At 42.0% G+C, this 18,597-nt stretch overlaps 1 protein-coding gene across 1 annotated transcript in view; it reads left to right on the top strand.

Annotated features, from left to right (window-relative positions):
• The first annotated feature begins 6,489 nt into the window (after positions 1-6,489).
• Positions 6,490-18,597, top strand: part of EPRS1 (glutamyl-prolyl-tRNA synthetase 1) — a 63,319-nt gene continuing 51,211 nt past the window's right edge. Inside the window, exons 1-6 of the mRNA XM_055419881.2 lie at positions 6,490-6,681; positions 10,869-10,953; positions 14,362-14,461; positions 15,302-15,458; positions 16,776-16,915; positions 18,210-18,304. Of these exons, the coding sequence (XP_055275856.2) occupies positions 6,636-6,681; positions 10,869-10,953; positions 14,362-14,461; positions 15,302-15,458; positions 16,776-16,915; positions 18,210-18,304 (623 nt within the window). The 5' untranslated portion in view covers positions 6,490-6,635. The remainder of the gene's footprint in view (positions 6,682-10,868; positions 10,954-14,361; positions 14,462-15,301; positions 15,459-16,775; positions 16,916-18,209; positions 18,305-18,597) is intronic.

An 18,597-nucleotide genomic window follows, 5' to 3' on the forward strand; every position in this document is an offset into this window, starting at 1 on the left:
CCAGCAGTCCCTGGAGTATGCTTGCAAGGCACTCGCCAGCACACACGTCACGACGTTTAAGAGGACAGATGACCTCTGAAAGGCACGCTTGCACAGCCCAGGCAAATAGAGCCAAGACAAACTGAGGCAATGCCTTTATGCAATGTCTTTTTATAAATGAATCCTTCATTTTTCAAGTTCGAAAGTAACTCTTGAAAATACATTCTTCTTCTGAAAACACTGAGGAAATATCAAAAAACCCTCCCCCATCTTCAGTGTAACCATGGCTGTTGGTGTACATACTTCTAGGACATTTTTGGTGTTTATATACAGTGCCCCGGACAGTATGATCTCAGGTGGCCTAGGCTACAGCGGCTTGAAGCAGAGTTTCCGGTTCCCAGATAGAGACTGAGGTTGGGTCATGCAGTGAGAGCCGCCGAATCCTAGCCACTAGACCAGTGGTCAGTGACAAGGCCCTGGCCCTTCAGCTCTGCAGAAATGAATTCCCACAAAGACAGAAAGTAGGGAAATAAAGTGTTTATTACGAGGAAAAGAGACCAGTACATATGGATAGACACACAGGTGGACTCAGAAAGTTGCACCCTTGTGGCAGTTTAAATCACTTATATGGGGCATTTCTTCCAGGTTTCCTTTGGCCAGTCATCTTGCTTTACCTGGTTCTGAGTCCATATTTGGTTTTATGTGTATTTCTCAGCCAAAATCGATCTCTGTCTCTTCCAGCAAAGAGGCCTATGGGTAGCTTGACATCACTCCCATTTTGACCTCCAAGCTTTCCAGTCAGGAGTCTCCTTGACTTCAAGAATAAGAAATGTATAGTCTCTTATCTTTTATCTGAGCAGGGCCCAGCCTCCTCTCTTGATTGAACTGCTATTGGTATTTTGGAGTTTCTGTCCATAGGGAACAAACTCCAACTGTTCACCTTGGTGGGGGGCCCATCTATCTCCTGCCTCAAATCCTCCCTGAGAGACGTACACCCCAAGAAAACATTTTTGGGAAGATGAAGGGCGAAGGTCTGTCTTCTATAGCTTCTTCAGGCTGGCAAGGGGCTTGTAGACCCTACCTAGCTGGGGTCACGGAGCTCTCACCCTTTCTTATTCAAGGGGCCCCAAGGTGACTTCTGTTGTTATTTTGGCAGGATCTGCCTTGGGAAGTGGCTGGAGTCCCTGCATCACCATTGTCCTGTGATGCCCTAGAGAAAACAAACTAAATAATTAGAGAAGCAGGGGCTGACGATCAGTAAAAGACTGTTAAAATCAGAGGCTCAAGCATAGTTAGGAATAAGGTCAGCATATTGGCCAGACTGATTTATATTTTTCCTAGAGCACTGCTGTCTTCTCTACTGTTGCAAATCTGCAACTAAGACGTTTCAGTCTAAGAAGCAGGCCTGGGACCAACAGGTCCAGGCCTTCCATCTTAAGAATAGAGAAATACTAAACGTTTAACATAAATCAGTATGGCTGAAACCATCAAGAAAATGGAAACATCCAATCAGAAAGGTTTTAATACCTTGCAGGATCCAGAAGAACAAGTTAGAGAACCAGCTTTCAATTTCCCCACCCATACTGAATAGTGAGGATTGGTGGCTAACTGTCTGTTGAAGCCAGGAGGCCTGCTGTTGCATTTTCTCAATGTCGGTCTATACCTGTGAAGAGGTGTTAATGTACGTGCAACAAGAAATGTTGGCAACTGCCATACCCTTCCTTGTTTTGCCAACAGATAAACCAGGGCCAGATGGTTGTCAAATACCACCTTGGCCAGTGAATCTAGAGACTTCTGTAAATTAGTAAGAGAGTTAGCGGTATTGTTAGCTATGGTGGTAAGACTAACAGATAAGTTTTGAAGGACATGTTGATGGGCAGCTACCCCTCACCATGGTAACAAGGTGTACCCAAAGAAATAGAAGTCTCCGTCTAGGATGCCACCAGGTAAATCTAGAGCTAACTGAGTAAACAGATTTGATAAACTTAAATTCATTTAAGGAGTGGATTGAGAAAGGAGTAACCAAAGTTGCCAGCATATACTGTGTGTACATGGAATTGCTGTGAAGGCAATTAGTGGCCCATGGTTTCTTATCTACCTGGCACACGAAAACGTATCCTGGTGGGGTACAATAGACTAACAAGTTTAAGGTTTTAAGACCTAGCCATCCAATTCTATTGTTACAGAAATGTTCTCCAACCATATACCCAATGCCTTCCATCCATGTTTGTCCTGGTATCTGTTCCTTTAATGTAGATCCTTTTTCCTTCCAACTTGTGTCTTGTTAGGATAAGCAGCTTCAGGCCTAAGGTGAATTCTTACAGGTTGGGCATGTATGGCCATTCTAGGGATTTCTTTGTCTCACATTGAAGGACCCACTTCTTGTACAATATAGCTGGGAATAGGACCTCGCTCTTCTGGCTGGTCTGTCTTAGTCAGAGTCAAGGGAAAGTGTTGCAGCCTCCTAACTGGAGTATGGCCCTGATAGAGCTCAGAAGATCTCTTTCCAGTAGCGTGGTGGGACATCAGGCACAACTAAAGAGGCTCATGAAATCAACTGCTCCTCACATTGACAAGTGAGAGGCCCAGTAAAATAATGGCTGTGAGGCTTTTCATTGACACCAGTTACATACAGCTTTTGGAAGAGGGAGGTTCAGTGTGAGAAATTAAGACGGTAAATGGCTCCCATGTCAACTAAGAAATTGATTTTCTTACCTGCCATGTCAAGGACTACCCGGGGCTCCTCGATGGAGACAGACCTCTTGTTAGGCGGAACTGTCAAAAGCTAGAATCTCTGGGCCACCTTAGTCATCCAGCATGGCCATTTCAGGAGTGGGAGCCCCTCTCCCCCTTTGGGACTGAAGGCAGTCCCTCGTCAAATGACCTGTTTGTTTGTAGGCTAGGCATGGCCTAGGGGAGGGGAGCAGGGTTCTTTCTGGCACTCTCGGGCCCAGTGGCCAGTTGACTTGCATTTGTAGCATTCCTCCTTGTTGGTCTTACCTCCAGACTGATAGTTGGACTTTCTTGGCCCCTGTTGGTTGTCCTGAGGTCACAAGACATGGCCAACAGCAATGGCTATCCGTTGTGCAAGAGCCTTGGCCTGTCTTTTCTCCAGCTTTCCCTCTGCAGCTTGGTCTTCATTATTAAATACTCCAGGGGCCACATCCAGAAGTTGAGGCATCAAATCTGTGGGCTGAATTCTAACTTTTGAAGTTTCCACATATTAATACTATCAGGGGTGGGCTGGCTGATAAAGTGTTGTCCCAGTAGGGACTGACCTTTGGAAGTGGAGGGATCTAAGTTGGGATACCTCCTAAAAGCCTCCACAAGCTGCCTGTGAAAGAGGGAGCTGGATTTTCTTTTCCTGGGTCATTCCTTTAACCTCACTGTTAAATGACATTTTGATACACTTTCTCATCCCTTCTAATACACATTAGATCATGAGCTTCCTGGCTTCTGTTCCTGTCCAAGAAGTATAATTCCAAGGAATTACACTTGGGACTGCATCTCCACCCAGAGTATATTCAGGTTGGTCTCCGGCAAGTTAGTCAGCAAGCCTCTTGGCTGCTGTCCAGATTCTGTTTTTCCTCAGAAGTACAATAAGTATTAGGTTGACCAAAATGTCCATTCAAGTTTTTCCATAATATCTCATGGAAAAACCCCAACGGACATTTTGGCCAACCCGACAGGACTCCTTGGACATCCTTCCAAGTTAAGTCATAACCAGAATTAGAGCATGAAACTCTTCATGAAACCCTATTTGGGTCTTCAGAAAATCGTTTGTTTGCTTTGGGCTAAGTTGGTTAAAAAAGGGGGCTCTGACTGTCCCTTTACCATTTGCCACTTCCCTAAGAGAGCGTTAACTGCCCTGATCCTGGGTGATAGGAAGCTTCAACGGTGAGAGGACAGAGGGACTAGTCTCTCTTTCCTGGGGTAACTGAGGGGATGGAGGGACATGGGGAGGTGGAGTTTGGGTTCAGTCAGATGGATCTGGAAAAGTAGGGATACTGTCAGGAGCAGGGGGAGCTAGGTATCCTGAGCAATGGGAGAGCTTCGAAGGAGATCATCTAAAATGATGGGTTTTTTTTCTGGTTCCCCAGGTTTTGAATTACAAGAGCCATACAGGGTGGAATTTTGGTAATGGACCATGAAAGCCTGACTAGAGAGAACCTCAGTCCACTTTCCCATCCAGTGGCAATAAATATGCAACTGCAGAATGGTATTAGAGAGACCTGTCTTCAGGTAGTTTTTCTCCATTTCCCAGCTTATATGAAGGCCAGGCACTGTTACAGTAGAACTTAAGTTTTCCCTTTCTTAGTCTTTCAGTTAACCTGCAACAGAGAAAGCTCCAGGAAATGGAATCTGTTGTTCCAGAAACATTTGTTAGGAGACTTTGACCTGAAGTGGTTCAGAGTGCAACCCCAAATTCCTTCCAACCCTGATGGAGTTTCCAGACCTCTACCATCCCATAGATTTCTGACACCTCTGCTCTCCCTTAGTACCTTTAGAAGGTGTCTTCCCCAGGTGGCCAGGGGAGGACATCTTAACTACTGCCGACCGGCTGCTAGGACTTTCCTTAGGAGGAATCCCTCGTCTATACAGCTTATGCCCTATGATAAGTCTTCCTACGCTGGGGTGGATTCCTCGTGACTGAGCATCTACAAAGTTTGTAATTCGGGCTTCTGGGTAGCGGCCAGCCTGATAAGCTGTCTGTAGCAGTGTGTATGCTGCCAAGGCCTGGAGTGAAGGGGGTCCATCAGATGCAAAATAGAACCCTTGAAGAAACTGGAGTTGGGCACTATGGAAGATGGCACGGGGTTGGAGGCTCAAGGGCCGGGAGGCAGAGAAATTCTCACAGTAAATTTCTGGGCATTGAGTAAGGTGAGACACTAGACAGCAGAAAAACCCAAAATCCTTTGCCCTTTCATCCTGGCAGGTGAAAAAGAACTGGGCTTCGACAGATGACTTGGTCTCACACAGGCAGCACTGGGTTTGGCAGTGGCGGGGACGCAGTTTAGGAATAATATCCAGGAAATCCTTCCCTAAAAGGTTGCGGAGATACGAAGTGAGAAAGAGACCCTGTTGTGCAAGTAAGGTGGGAAGGAAAAGCCTAGTGGAAGGTTCCATACTGGACAATGACAGAGGGAGAGTGGGTGAGAGAGACCCCTTGAGCTCCTGCACGTTTGGAAATCACGTTTCCACAGTGTCCCAAAGGACAGAGTCAACTGTCACCCAAGTGTTATTTGAATCTGTGCGGCCTGGGGGACCCCTCTGCCATCCTCAATGTTGAGTAGACAGAAATTATGCCCTGTGGGTCTTGAAAAGAAAGTGAAACGGAGAGTGAGAAAAAGAAAGCAGGAGCGAAAGTCAGAAGCCTCAAGCCGCAGCTGGGTGAAGCCCAAGGTTTACCTTGAATTCCTGGGTTTCAGCACCAAATATGATCTTGGGTGGCTTTGACCTCCAGTGGCTTGAAGTGGGGCTTCGTCTCCCGGCCAGAGATTGAGGTCGGGTCTCCGCGGTGAGAGTACTGAATCCTAGCCACTAAACCAATGGTCAGTGACAAGGCCCTGGCCCTTCAGCTCTGCAGAAATGAATTCCCATGAAGACAGAAAGTAATGAAACAAAGAACACGTTTATTAGCAGGAAAAACATACAGTACGAGTGGATACACGGGTGGACTCAGAGAGTTGCACCCGCTTGGTAGTTTGAATCATTCATGTGGGGCATTTCTTCTGGGTTTCCTTTGGCTAATCATTTCCATTTGTCTGGTCCTGAGCCTGTGTTCGGTTTAACTCAGGATCCTCCCACGAGTGCAAGTGCATCTCTCAGCCAAGATGGATTCCAGTGAAGAGGCCTATGGGTAGCTTGACATCACTCTCCTTCTAATCTCCAAGGAGCTATAGGGGAAGGTCTCCCCGATTTTGAGCATGATAAATACGTGGTCTAAAGACCACGGCTTTTATCTGATCAGGGCCCAGCCTCCTCTCTCAATCATCCTGCTACTGATATCTTGGAGTGTCTGTGGCGGGGCGGGGGGGCGCGCAGCTGCCTCCTGCCTCAACTATACGAGCCCGTTTGTTTCAATTCTGGCTTCTGGTGACCACCCATCACACTGCAGGAACCATCTCGCCACTTACTTTTCTCACTTTGGGATTCCCTGGTGACTCAGAGGGTAGAGAGTCTGCCCGCAGTGCGGGAGACCTGAGTTCGATCCCTAGGTCAGGAAGATCCCTTGGCGAAGAAAATGGCAATCCGGTCCAGTATTCTTGCCTGGAAAATCCCTTGGGGGGCGGGGGGGGAGCCTGGCGGGCTACAGTCAGACACGACAGAGCGACTTCACTTTTTCACTTTACGAAGTGTCGTAAAACGTCGTCCGCTTCAGTGTCTCTCCTCGGTCACCGGCTTGGAGCACGTTAGCCACGTTGGCCCTCCTGACCCTAGAAGGCCCCCAGCGCCCACTGCCGGAGGGAGGGGCGCGCGGTGATGACGCACTGCGCTGTGCGGCAAGACGCCGGCCGCGGGGCGGGGGAGGGGCGAGGGTTGCGGCAGCGTCAAGCCGGCGCACACCACGTTGCAGCTTCTCGCTTTGGGCCAGTCGTTTGTGTTTCAGGCGGCTGGGCAGGCGCGCTGACAGGTAGACCGGCGGACCAGTGCAGATGGCGACGCTCTGTCTGACTGTGAATTCGGGAGACCCTCCGCTGGGTAAGGGGCCGCGGCCGCAGACCTGTGTGGGTTGCATCAGCCGGCGGAGGGAGCGGGGCGGGGAAGGTCGCCGCGCCCGGGCTTGGCGCAGTGGCGGTCCTGGTCTGGGAGGTTAGGCCTGCCTGTCTCCCCGGAAATGTACACGCGGTGGGCTCCGCGCCCCTCGCCTTCGGTCCCTGGCAGGTGGATTTGCTCCTGAAGACCCTTCTGGGCGTGGAGGTGGGCGCGGTGTGAGCCCGGGCAGAGCTGCACGGGGCTCAGCTTCGGACCTTCTCCCCCAGAAAGATGACTCCTAGCTTATACTCTTTTTCTCTCCCTTTTAGCAATGATGTCCCCTGGAGACCAAGAGCTGGACGTAGAAATAACATTTTTAAAACTTAAAATCCCAGTACTTTGTTCCCCCTCTTTTAGCTCTTTCCTCCAGCTCCACTTATCTTTACCTCCCTTCCTTCATCCTGCAGAAAAGCTTGTCAATTCCCTTGACTCAAGTTTTCTTCACGTTTCACTGGGCTCAAAGGAAAGGAGGAAGATGATCATAGGAGCATTTAAAATTTTAACCGAGGTTGCGCTTATATTGTTAAAGGTGGCAGGGTAATTGGTGGAACACCCAAGTACACTGCGGACTGATGGGGTTCTTTACTACACATCCGATGGATGTAGTAAATGTCAGAGCAAATGTGGGACTTGTCATCTTCCTGATACATATTAAATTCGATTTGGAATTGCTTATTCAACGTGGCCAAGGTTACTGTGGATAGATAGCTTAGACTTTCAGCTATTTCTTTTTTTTTTTTAATTATTGCTTTGAGAAATTACACAAAATAATTTGATCAGTTTTTTGAGCTCTTATTAATGCATTTCTTAGTATAGACACGCAAGTACTTTTCTAATATTTGAAAGGCCCAGATATAGTTGGCCACATCGTGCTGATGAAATTACAGTACATTCTCATTACAGGGTATTTGGAGCCTTTTGGAACAAAAAGCACAATTGAATGTTGTTTAAAATATTTTAAAAATGATGGTGTTTTAGCATATTGGTTCCAGCTAGCCTTACACAAAAATCAATAAACTCTAATAAAAGAAAAGGGTTTGGTTCTGCAGTTGGAAAGCGCTAGACAATGTGACCTCATGGTTCTGAGCAAAGACATTTGGTTCCTGAAGGTCTGGGTCCGTCCTGCCTGCCATTTACTAGTTGTGGAACCTTTGCAAGTTCCTTGTTTGGCATCTTCACAGCTTCCTTGTTTAAGAAACAAGGAATAATATCTTCTACATACCGTTGATGGCCAGAATCAATGAAAACTGTAGGTTAAGTTCCTGACCCACTGTAGATTTTCAAGAAATAGCTAGTTTTTACTGTTACTTAGAAAAGCACCATGAAGATGATAGACCTGTTTCCTTAGTAAGTTATGAAATTGAGAACCATATCTTCAGTATTCTGAAAGGAGGGTCTTAAAAAAATGTTGTTGTCCTTATGAATTATAGGATGTATAGTTGTATTTGCTTTCCTTCCTCTTTTTTTTGTTTTTGATTTTATTGTTCCTAGTTGTTTAATTCAAATACATTCTGTCTTCAGTCAATAACATTAGATGAAACTTTTAGAAAAACATTGCATTGTGAGAATTTCTCTATTTTATATGCATTTACCATTTTTTTTAATGTTAATATAATTTTAGACTTTAAAAAGTACAAGAATAGAACAAGGAACCTTTTTTCCCTCCAATGCCTTTGGAGAACATACTGCAGATAATAATGCTTCAGCACCCCAGAATGCGCCAGTGTACATCTCTCTCAAGTAAGAAAACGTATGACCTCACAGGACCATACAAATCAGGAAATACTCATCGATACAATTCTCCCATCTAATGCCCAGATCCCATTCAGATTCCTACACTGATTGTTCCTACGTTACCTCTATAGCTCAAGGATCAAAATCTAGGGTCATGCTTTGTGCCTACTTGTCATGTCTGCCCAGTTTCTTTCAATCTGGAATGGTTTTCTAGTCTTGCTTTCATAGGTTTGCGGAGATTCCCTGGTGGTTCAGATGGTAAAGCGTGTGCCTGCAATGCGGGAGACCCGGGTTCAATCCCTGGGTCGGGAAGATTCTCTGGAGAAGGAAATAGCAACCCACTCCAGTCCTCATGCCTGGAAATTTCCATGGATGGAGAAGCCTGGTGGGCTACAGTCCATGGGGTCGCACAGAGTCGGACACGACTGAGTGACTTCACTTTGACTTTCACTTTCATAGGTTTGACCTCCGTGGAGATTACACTTACTTGAAGAATGTCAAGGTTGTTTCTCGTGGCACCTCATGACTAGATTCAGGCTCCCCATGTCTTTGGCAGCAGCAGCACAGAAATGATTCGTTGTTCTTTACTGCAGCCCATTGATGGGTGCCTGAGTTTTTTCCCATTACTGGTGATCTAATCTTAAGTATTTAAGGTGGTTTCTGACAGCTTTCCTCACTGTAGAGTTTAACCTTGTGCTGTTAACAAGCTTTTTGTGGGGAGGTGCTCTGGGACCATGTAAATATTCCACTCCGCATCAAACCTTCACCCACTGGTTTCAGCATCCACTGGTGCTTCCTGCCCAACTTGATTATTAGTAAGATGAGGTTGGATGGTGACCTTCCATTCTGCCATTCCTTCACGTATTACTTGGAATTTTTTTTTGGTGAAAAGATCTTTTTCTCATTTAAAAAAATTTATAGGAAAATATACTCAATAGGTTATACTCTGTATTATTTTTCATTTTCAGTTTTTTTCACATTAGCAATTTCTTTTTTTATTTAAATAATTTTTTATTATGTAACGTTCAGTTCTTTTTCAGTTTCCCCTGGCTGTCTCAAAATTATCTTTGTACAATTGGCTAGCTTTGCATCATTTTCTGTTCTTAAAATTAAACATTTTTATTTTCAAAATAGTTTTATTGAGTGTTTTTTTTTTTGGTGAACTTGGCTAAAGTTCACCAGTTTTAAGTTATAAATTGATTGACAGGTATGTATAATGTGTAACCACCACAGTTATGAAATAAAATACTTCCCTCACTTCAGAAAATTTCCTCATAGAACTTCACATACATTGTTTGTGTGTGAGTCGCTCAGTTGTCTCAGACTCTTTGCGACCCCATGGACTGTAGCCTGCCAGGCTCCTCTGTCCATGGGATTCTCCAGGCAAGAATACTGCAGTGGGGTGTCATTCCCTTTTCCAGAGTTCATATACATTGGGTCATGTCAAATTATTTTGTGCGTAGGATAATGTTTTGGGATTCATCTATCTTGTCGCTTATAATAGGAGTTCATTTTTAAAATCTGCTGTGCAGGATTCTTTGCTATGGATACTCTAAAACTTAGATTATTTACTTTAGTGGTTAAATTGGCCCTGTTTGCCAGTGGGAGCCCCTCCGAGCTGGCCAGTGGGTCCTTTTGGCATACCTCTTACTATTTGAGTACTTTTTGGTTTCCAGCACAGTGAAATTTTCCAGGTTTGTTTTATACCTTCTCTAGCACAGCCTTGTCCCCAGTGGACCATGGTATTTAGAAACCAGTAAATGGGTGCTTGTTGTCTGTCTTCGGTAAATTAAGGACAAAGGATTAATGAATATTTAGTAAACTTTATGATATGTTGAGAGACAGATGACACTGTTCTTAAATTTGAGTCCTGGCCTGCGGTAAACCTGCATTCAAAGCCTGACAACTACATATTTACTCAAGGGCTTTGAGCTAGTTATTTAACCGCTCCACACCTCAGTTTCCTTGTCTGTGAAACAGATATAAAGGTGCCTACCTCTTAAGGTTATTCTAAAGATTAAGAATGTTAATGAAGGTAAGGCATGTAGCACAGCCCCTGCCACATAGTAACCTCTAATGTTGTCAATGATAGCTTTTATACAAGGTACTATTCTAATTTATTCTTTTCTCCTGAGGGAGGGAAAGGTTCATTTCAGTGTCCCCAGCTAGACACTGAGCATTTTCAAAAGCAGTTGGATTATGCCAGGGAATGGTTTCTGGTTTGTTACTTCTCTAAGACCAGAAGGCCATACTTTGCATCTGCAGACTACCGGGAAAAAAATTTACTCCTCACAGTACTTAACATTGTTTTGTTGACTCATCCTTATTGCTTTATGATTCAGGTTTTAAATACTGCATTGTTTATAAAGAGAGAAGTCTTTTCATCTCATTATTTTTAGGAGCTTTGTTGGCAGTGGAACATGTGAAAGACAACGTCAGCATTTCTGTTGAAAAAGGGAAAGAGAATATTCTTCATGTATCTGAGTAAGTGTATCTTTGCTTTTGGTACTCAGCAGCATTTTTTAAATATTTAGAGTTAAATGTTGTATGCTTGTTTTACTTGCTAATTCGTAGAATATCCCTAAAAAGAAATACACTTTTCTTTCTTATTCTAAAAGATTATATCCAACCAGCACAGCATTGTAAAGCAATTATCCTCCAATTAAATAAATTTCAAAAAAAAATTTAATATCCAGAGACTTAAATTTGTCAGCAAAGTATCTGATCACATGTATAATCTGTCTGAAAGAAACTGGAAATGTACAGAAAGATTTATGTACATGTGTTTTAATTCTTTTGTAATTCTGGTGGAAAATTGGAAGTTTAATAAAATTAATAAGGGGAAATAAATTTGGTAAGTCCACAGAATAGAGTAGTAGACATCTGTGAAAAAAGACTTACAAATATTACAAAGAATTTCTAATGTGGCTATGTTCATAACCTAATGTTAATAAAAAAGCAAGAAATAAATGTGAAAGTACATATCTTCAAAGGAAAAAACTGAAAAGTATACAACACCTTTAATAATATTTCCGAGTTTTGGAGTTGAGGGGTGTTTTTCCCTTTTTACTCCTCTGTGTTTTCAAAATTTCCATAATGAATGTATACTGTATTTTCTTTTTTTTTTAATATTGTATATTCTTGATTAAGATGGACTATTTGCATCTCAGGAATATGGAAGATGGCATGCCCTTGGATTTACCTCTTTCTTTTGGAAGCCACTGAAAAAAATTAAAGGGAAATAATTCTCTTGTTTAGCGAAACTGAGGCATAGACACAGCCAGGTTTCAGATTCTTTTAAGGACTCTGCTGTATCATGGAACTTGACCCCGGTTGAAAGCAGGCTTCAAGGGCTTTCTCAAGCAGGGTGCAGATAGGGAAATGGTTTAAATGGTCTGTAATCAACTGACAGAAAGACTTGTGTTGGAGAAGGGGCAGCATACAGCACTCACTCACACACACCCTTCTCCCCCGACCTCCTTCCTCCCATTGTAGTTGCATCAGAACTTTGATTAGATCACTTCATAGTGTTTACACTATGAGGATCCTGTGAGTTGGAGTCACTGCTGAGCCACATATCATGATTGCTTTTCGTGTACAATTTTTACTTTTCCGTGGAATAGTTGTTTGCTTTGTTGTCTTCTGAAACCTCTCTGATCCCTGTGTTTTCTGTGGGACTTCAGAAAGCTTGTGGGCATCTTCCCTTAAGATCTAGTATTCAGAAATTTCACGATAATATGCTTTAGTTTGAGTCCATTTTTCATCTGTTCTACTGGGTGCTTGGCTGCTCCTTCTAATGTGGAAACTTAGAAATTCTCTTTTGGGGATTAGAAAATTTTTTGTATGATAACTTTCTATTTTCTGTTCTTTATGTGTATGCTGAGAGTAGTCTTCTTATTTTCTTTGTGTCACCTTCATTTTCCATTTTTTCCCCCCATTTTTCTTCACTTTCTAGAAAGGTCTTCAACTTTATTATCCCATTTTTCTATTGAGTTTTCCTTTTTGCTGTTGTATTTTTTGTATCTGTTACTTACTATCTAGGTAAAGTATCCTATACTTGTTTTATGATTACAAACATAATCATATGTTTTTTTCATTGCTCAGAGGAAATTTATGTATTCACTTTTAAACTTTTCTTTTCCTTGATTTGTTTGTTTTACATCTGAGTGTTTATTTCGGTCGCTATTTTTTGAGTTAGGCTTTCTTTGAATGTTTGGTAACTCTTGATGGTTTTCTAAGATTCTGACTGGGAGTTTCAGACTCCCAGGTTCTGAACTCCAAGGTGGGCTTGTCATTTGTGAGCTTCACTCTGGGTAATCTGACTGAACACCTGTTCATTTGAAGGAACTTCTGGTGTTAGTATCCTTGGTTCTTTCCCTCCTGGGTAGATCAGATTGTCTGTCCAGAGAAGACTTCCAGTGTCCTGTTTGGAAGGTGAGGACGGGCTGGGGCCAGCATATTTGGAAACTGAGGGTGGCAAGAAGGCTGAGAATCTCAGCCTCCAGTATTCGTTTATACTCTTGTTATCTCTGTCACCCAGCATGCCACGGTGCCACATTGCCCCCAAGTTGAGACACCTTCTGTTTTCGTTTTTAGAGAGTAAAGCTCCAGTTTTTGCCAGGGCTGGGTAAGAGGAGTAGCCCAGCTGTAGAGAGTAGGGGTTGGAGCTATCTGTATTTCTGGCTAAGTTTTAAATAGACTTTTAACCAAGCCTCCTTATTTTAGTCTCTGGTTTTATTGATTTGTAAGTATTTAGAGGATCCTGACATTTAAATTAGATTGGTTTTCAGCTTTGTCCATTGTCCAGTTAAGATTCAGTTTTTTCAGGCCTGCTAACTCCATCTGCTTTCTAGCTTCTGAAATTTTATTGCTGTTGTCTCTTCTCCCTAGTCTCTCTCTTTTTTTAATGGGTTTGTGTCTTTTTAAACATTTTACACAACAGTTTTGGTGAGGTTTGATCTACTAGGTTTACCTGGAATTTGATAAAACTAGCTTCCTTACGACAGCATATCCTTGGCTTCATTGCTTTTTTTTTATTTTAAATCACTTTATTCTTGACATCCCAATTATATTTTTATATTTTCACCACCGAGTAGACACATAGAAACTAACAGTGAGAAGGATCAAGCATCATATAGAGGACTTCCCTTTTGGCACAGTGGATAAGGATCTGCCTGCCAGTGCAGGAGACTCGGGTTCAGTCTCTGATCTGGGAAGATTCCACATGCTGAGGAGCAACTAAGCCTGTGTGCCACAACTACTGAGCCTGAACGTGGCAACTCCTGAAGCCTGCATGCCTGGAGCCTGTGCTCTACAACAAGAGAAGCCACTACATTGAGAAGACTGCGACAAAGACCCAGTGTAACCAAAAGTAGAATAAATGATTAATTAAAACAAAAACACACCTTATAGATCGTCTCAGAGAAGGCAATGGCAAGCCACTCCAGTACTCTTGCCTAGAAAATCCCATGGATGGAGCAGCCTGGTAGGCTGCAGTCCGTGGGGTCGCTAGGGGTCGGACACGACTGAGCGACTTCACTTTCACTTTTCACTTTCACACGTTGGAGAAGGAAATGGCAACCCACTCCAGTGTTCTTGCTTGGAGAATCCCAGGGACGGGGGAGCCTGGTGGGCTTTCCATCTATGGGGTCACACAGAGTTGGACACGACTGAAGTGATTTAGCAGCAGTAGCAGTAGATTGTCTACCCTGAAGTGAATTATTGGATTTAGCTGAACATCTCAAAACAAATTAGAACCAACTAAATCTGTGTTTTTCACGATAGAAAATACATACTATATGTAAGATTTCTATTTTTGCGTTTTTCACATGTCTTATGACTTATTGATTCGCTAGAGCCACAGTGATATTTTATCTCATGCTTATATTCCAGAAATGTGGTGTTCACGGACATAAACTCCATACTTCGCTACTTGGCTAGAATTGCAACTACAGCAGGGCTCTATGGCTCTAACTTGTTGGAACATACTGAGGTAAGGAAGGAACATTTCCTTGGGTGCGGTTTGGTTTGGCTTAGGCTTTAGCTTTTTTGGACTATTACTCTATTTAAGGGTATAGGATAGTAACAGAGGATTAATCATAGACCAGGTTAGGAATTCTTATCTGACTTTATTTTCAGAAAGAAAGTCTTTGCTCCTAAGTTTCTACTTTCATACCCATACCAGCTATCCTTTTGGGTCATTTAGTTCTGTCTTCCTCTTCCTGGAGTCCTAGAATTTCATAGCTGGATGTGACTGCATAGGTTATCTTAAGCAGCGTTCTTACTTTACAAATGGGGCAGCAGGCCTTGAAAAATTACATGGGCCCAGGGTCATACACATTTTCCTTTTTAAGTATATGCCTTATTTAATTAACTATTGCAATGGTAGATTATCTTTCAATATGGCACTTGAGATGCCTTTTTTTTCCTGTTTGCATTCAGCTCTAATGTTCCTGAATCTTATAAATAATTCAAAATACAAAGAACAGTTTCCAGGTATTTACTTTTAAATCCTGCAAGTGGATAAATATGTTTGGCTGGGTACCATTTGTTGGGTTTGGTCAGGCTTGTCATTCCTTCTTGCTTCCAGTTCTCATAGTTTTCTTTTTCTTCCCTGAAGTGCCTCTTCACACTCCTGGGGGGAAAAAGGGAAAATGTAGGAAAATAGCACAATATGTGTTTAAGTGCCAGTTTAGATGCCTCCAGACAATCACAGTCAAATCTCCGTAATGGTGAATTCTTTGATTGAGATAAGATAGGCTCGTTTCTCACTGAAGTTGTTTGTTTGCTTGTTTGTTTAAGTCTAAACCCTGGGATGCATTTCTTTTCACAGATTGATCACTGGTTGGAGTTCAGTGCCACAAAATTGTCTTCTTGTGATTTGTTTACTTCTGCAGTCAACGAGCTCAATCATTGTCTGTCTCTGAGAACATACTTAGTTGGAAACTCCTTGAGCTTAGCAGATTTATGCATTTGGGCCACCCTAAAAGGTATCAGTAGTTCTTCAAGAATTTCTGTTTTAACTATTTAATATTTTGCTGGGTCAGGAGTACACGTATTTCTGTGTATATGAACATCTATCTGTCTACCTGGTGGCAGTCACTTAGGATTTTCTGATGAAGGAGCGACCTCCCTGGCTACTTTCTTCCTAGCCAGTTGCAGGAATTCCCCGTCCTCTGCTGTCCGTGGAGGCTGGCCCTATCTTGCTGCCCGCAGCTCCTCTCTTGCCTTTGGAACTATTCATTGTTCCTCATCGTTTATGTCAGCGTCTCTCCTGCCTCAGCCTTTGCTTGACCCCAGTTACTTTGTCTCTGGTTGCTCAGTATGTGGGTGAGGCGGGTGAGCGGGAACTGTCTCTCTGAACGATCACTTTTTCCATCCTCTGTGAGTAGTTTGCAACAGATCAGAATATGGGATTGATTGAGAGGTAGAAAGAGGGCTTGAATTTTGTTAGTTTATTTAAAAGAAAAAAAAAAACCTGCAGATGCAGCAAATATGCTAGAATGTTTTATCATTCTTTAAAGAGTCAGACACGACTGAGCGACTTCACTTTCACTTTTCAAATTTGGGTTATCTGAGGATTTTTTTTTTTTTTAATATTCTCTTAAGTTTTTTTTGACTGTGCCATGTGACTTGTGGGATCTCAGTTCCCGAATCAGGGATATTGAACCTGTGCCCTTGGCAGTGAATGTGCAGACTGCTGGGTAACTCCCCCTCTGTACATTTTTGGTGGCTTGAACTTTTCTCTAAATTAAACTGTTATAGTAACAACCAACATAAAATGAAGGACTTTTCTAGTTACAACTTTCGTCTATAGGTTTATGACATTTTTATCTATTTTGATTTTTGAATTAATATTCATAAATGAAAGGTAGTATCTTATGGAGGTAGTTTTGTGATGCTAAAGAGTTGCATAAACGCCTTCAGTACCATTTTTGATGTTATATCTGAAGAAAAGAGCTACTTCTTGATCTTGGTTTTTATTTTTTTTCTGTAGTTTATGCACTTTCAAACTTTTCTAAATTATGGATTGTAACATTGGCCTAGTGTGTGTGTGGTGGTGGTGAAGGCAGGGTTTAGGATTCACCCTAGTGAATTAAAATGAAAAAATATTTTAAATTAATTTTTGTGAATTCTTAAAATATGCCATGTGTTAGAAATCATTGCCATGTACACCCAGATTTTAAAAATTTCATTATAGACGCACAGCTTTAAGCCATCTCATTTACTTAAATTAACCATGACTGGAACTTTGCTTTTGATTTTTCTGGTATATTGAGTGCTTTTAAAATTATGTTTGCTAATAGGAAATGCTGCGTGGCGGGAACAGTTGGGACAGAACAAAGCTCCAGTTCATGTAAAACGCTGGTTTGGCTTTCTTGAAGCCCAGCAGACCTTCCAGTCCGTAGGTACCAAGTGGAATGTTTCAGCAACCAAAGCGAAAGTGGTAAGCCTTTAAAAAAAATTTTTTTTAATGCTGACATCTTATTTGCCTGAGATCCTAAATCTGAGAAGAAAATTATGTTCATAGTTTTTCCCCCCCTCAATTAAAAAGGATCTTCTTGGAAGAATCTGCTGTTGTTGAATCTTGCCTTGTCTTCACCTGCTTGACTATATTAAGCCTTAATCTTCATAATTATATTTCTAGAAGTTTGTGATCATCCAGTGTGTGTTCCTTAGGAAATCCAAAGTCCACTTTACTAAAATCTCACTATTTTATAGCTATACCATCTTTTCTTCCTCCCAAATCTTCTGTTCTCTGGTTTTTGAACCATTGTGACCATTGAGTCCTGGGCTTCTGTAGACCCTTTTTGTTTATTCTGTAGGAAGATGTAACATAGAGAACAGTAGAAAAAGGTCCTCTTCTCCAGCTAAAGTTGCTCTGGTTTGATCTGTTTTACATACTACGCATGTGTAGTCAAGTTAATTTTTCAAGGTTTTCTGATGCTGTAAAATTTGAAAACTACTGCCTGCTTGTATAAAGACACTCGAGTCATCTCAGTTGTTCTGCTAAAAATCTTCACTCTGTTTTCACCACTGTCCACCTCTAATTAGTCAACAAGTTCTGTTATTACTTCTCATATCTAGAGATTTATTTTCTGTCTCCATTGCTGTTGATTTTTATTGACACCTCATTACCCCCTGTTTGTTTTAAGACCATAGGCTCATCACTGAACTTCTTTCTTTGGTCTCTTTTTTCTAGTTGAGCCTTTGCACTGTCCCAGGTATCGTTTTAGAAAATACAGATTAAAAAAAAAAAAAGAAAATACAGATAAGTAGTTCCATGCCTCTGAGGATTCCCCATTGCCTAAAACATAAAAGTCAGCATTATAAGGACCTTCACGATTGGACTTAGTCGACTCTTTAGTGTCTTGCCTGCCTGCCCGCCCAACATGCGTTCCTAACATGGCACAGCTCTCCCCGCCTTTGAGTCTTACCTGTGCTGTTACTCCTTCCCTTAGAGTGACTTCCCTTGCACACTCTCCATCTGATACACTTCCACTTATTTTTTTGAGGTCCAGCTTGGTTCGTGCCTCCTTTTAAACATTTTCCTGATGACTTTAAATGCTGTTGGTTGACTTCAGCTGATTGTGAGTCTTCAAGTGCAGGGACAATAATCTAGTCAATTTTTCCTCATAACCATACTTGGCACATAGTGGGTACTGAGTATTTATTCAGTGAATTTATTCTTAAACATTTAACCATGTACCTATTTATATTGTTGTTGTTTTGCTTTTCAGGTTCCTGAGAAAAAGCAAGATGTTGGGAAATTTGTTGAGCTTCCAGGTGCTGAGATGGGGAAGGTTACAGTCAGATTTCCTCCAGAGGCTAGTGGGTAAGCAAGTATAACTTACAATTGGATTCATTTAGTAGAAAAGCTTTAAGACAATTACCAAATATTTTATAAATCAATAGGTTAATATATAGAAGAAAATTAGTAAGATTTTAATTTTGGGAGTTAAAATTCTGAATATCTTAATGGTTGTTAAATTATTGATACTTAATTTCTGAAAATTTGTAGTTCTGGCTTATTAAATCAGTAGGAGAGATAGCATTTTAATTTCATTCCAGGCAGAATTTTAATTGTAAGTAGAAAAATATCCATTAATAGAATGGGAAGTTTTATTT

The sequence above is a fragment of the Moschus berezovskii genome, chromosome 17 (assembly GCF_049115385.1).
Source record: "Moschus berezovskii isolate FMDL1 chromosome 17, NW_MosBer_1.0, whole genome shotgun sequence".
Lineage (NCBI taxonomy): Eukaryota > Metazoa > Chordata > Mammalia > Artiodactyla > Moschidae > Moschus > Moschus berezovskii.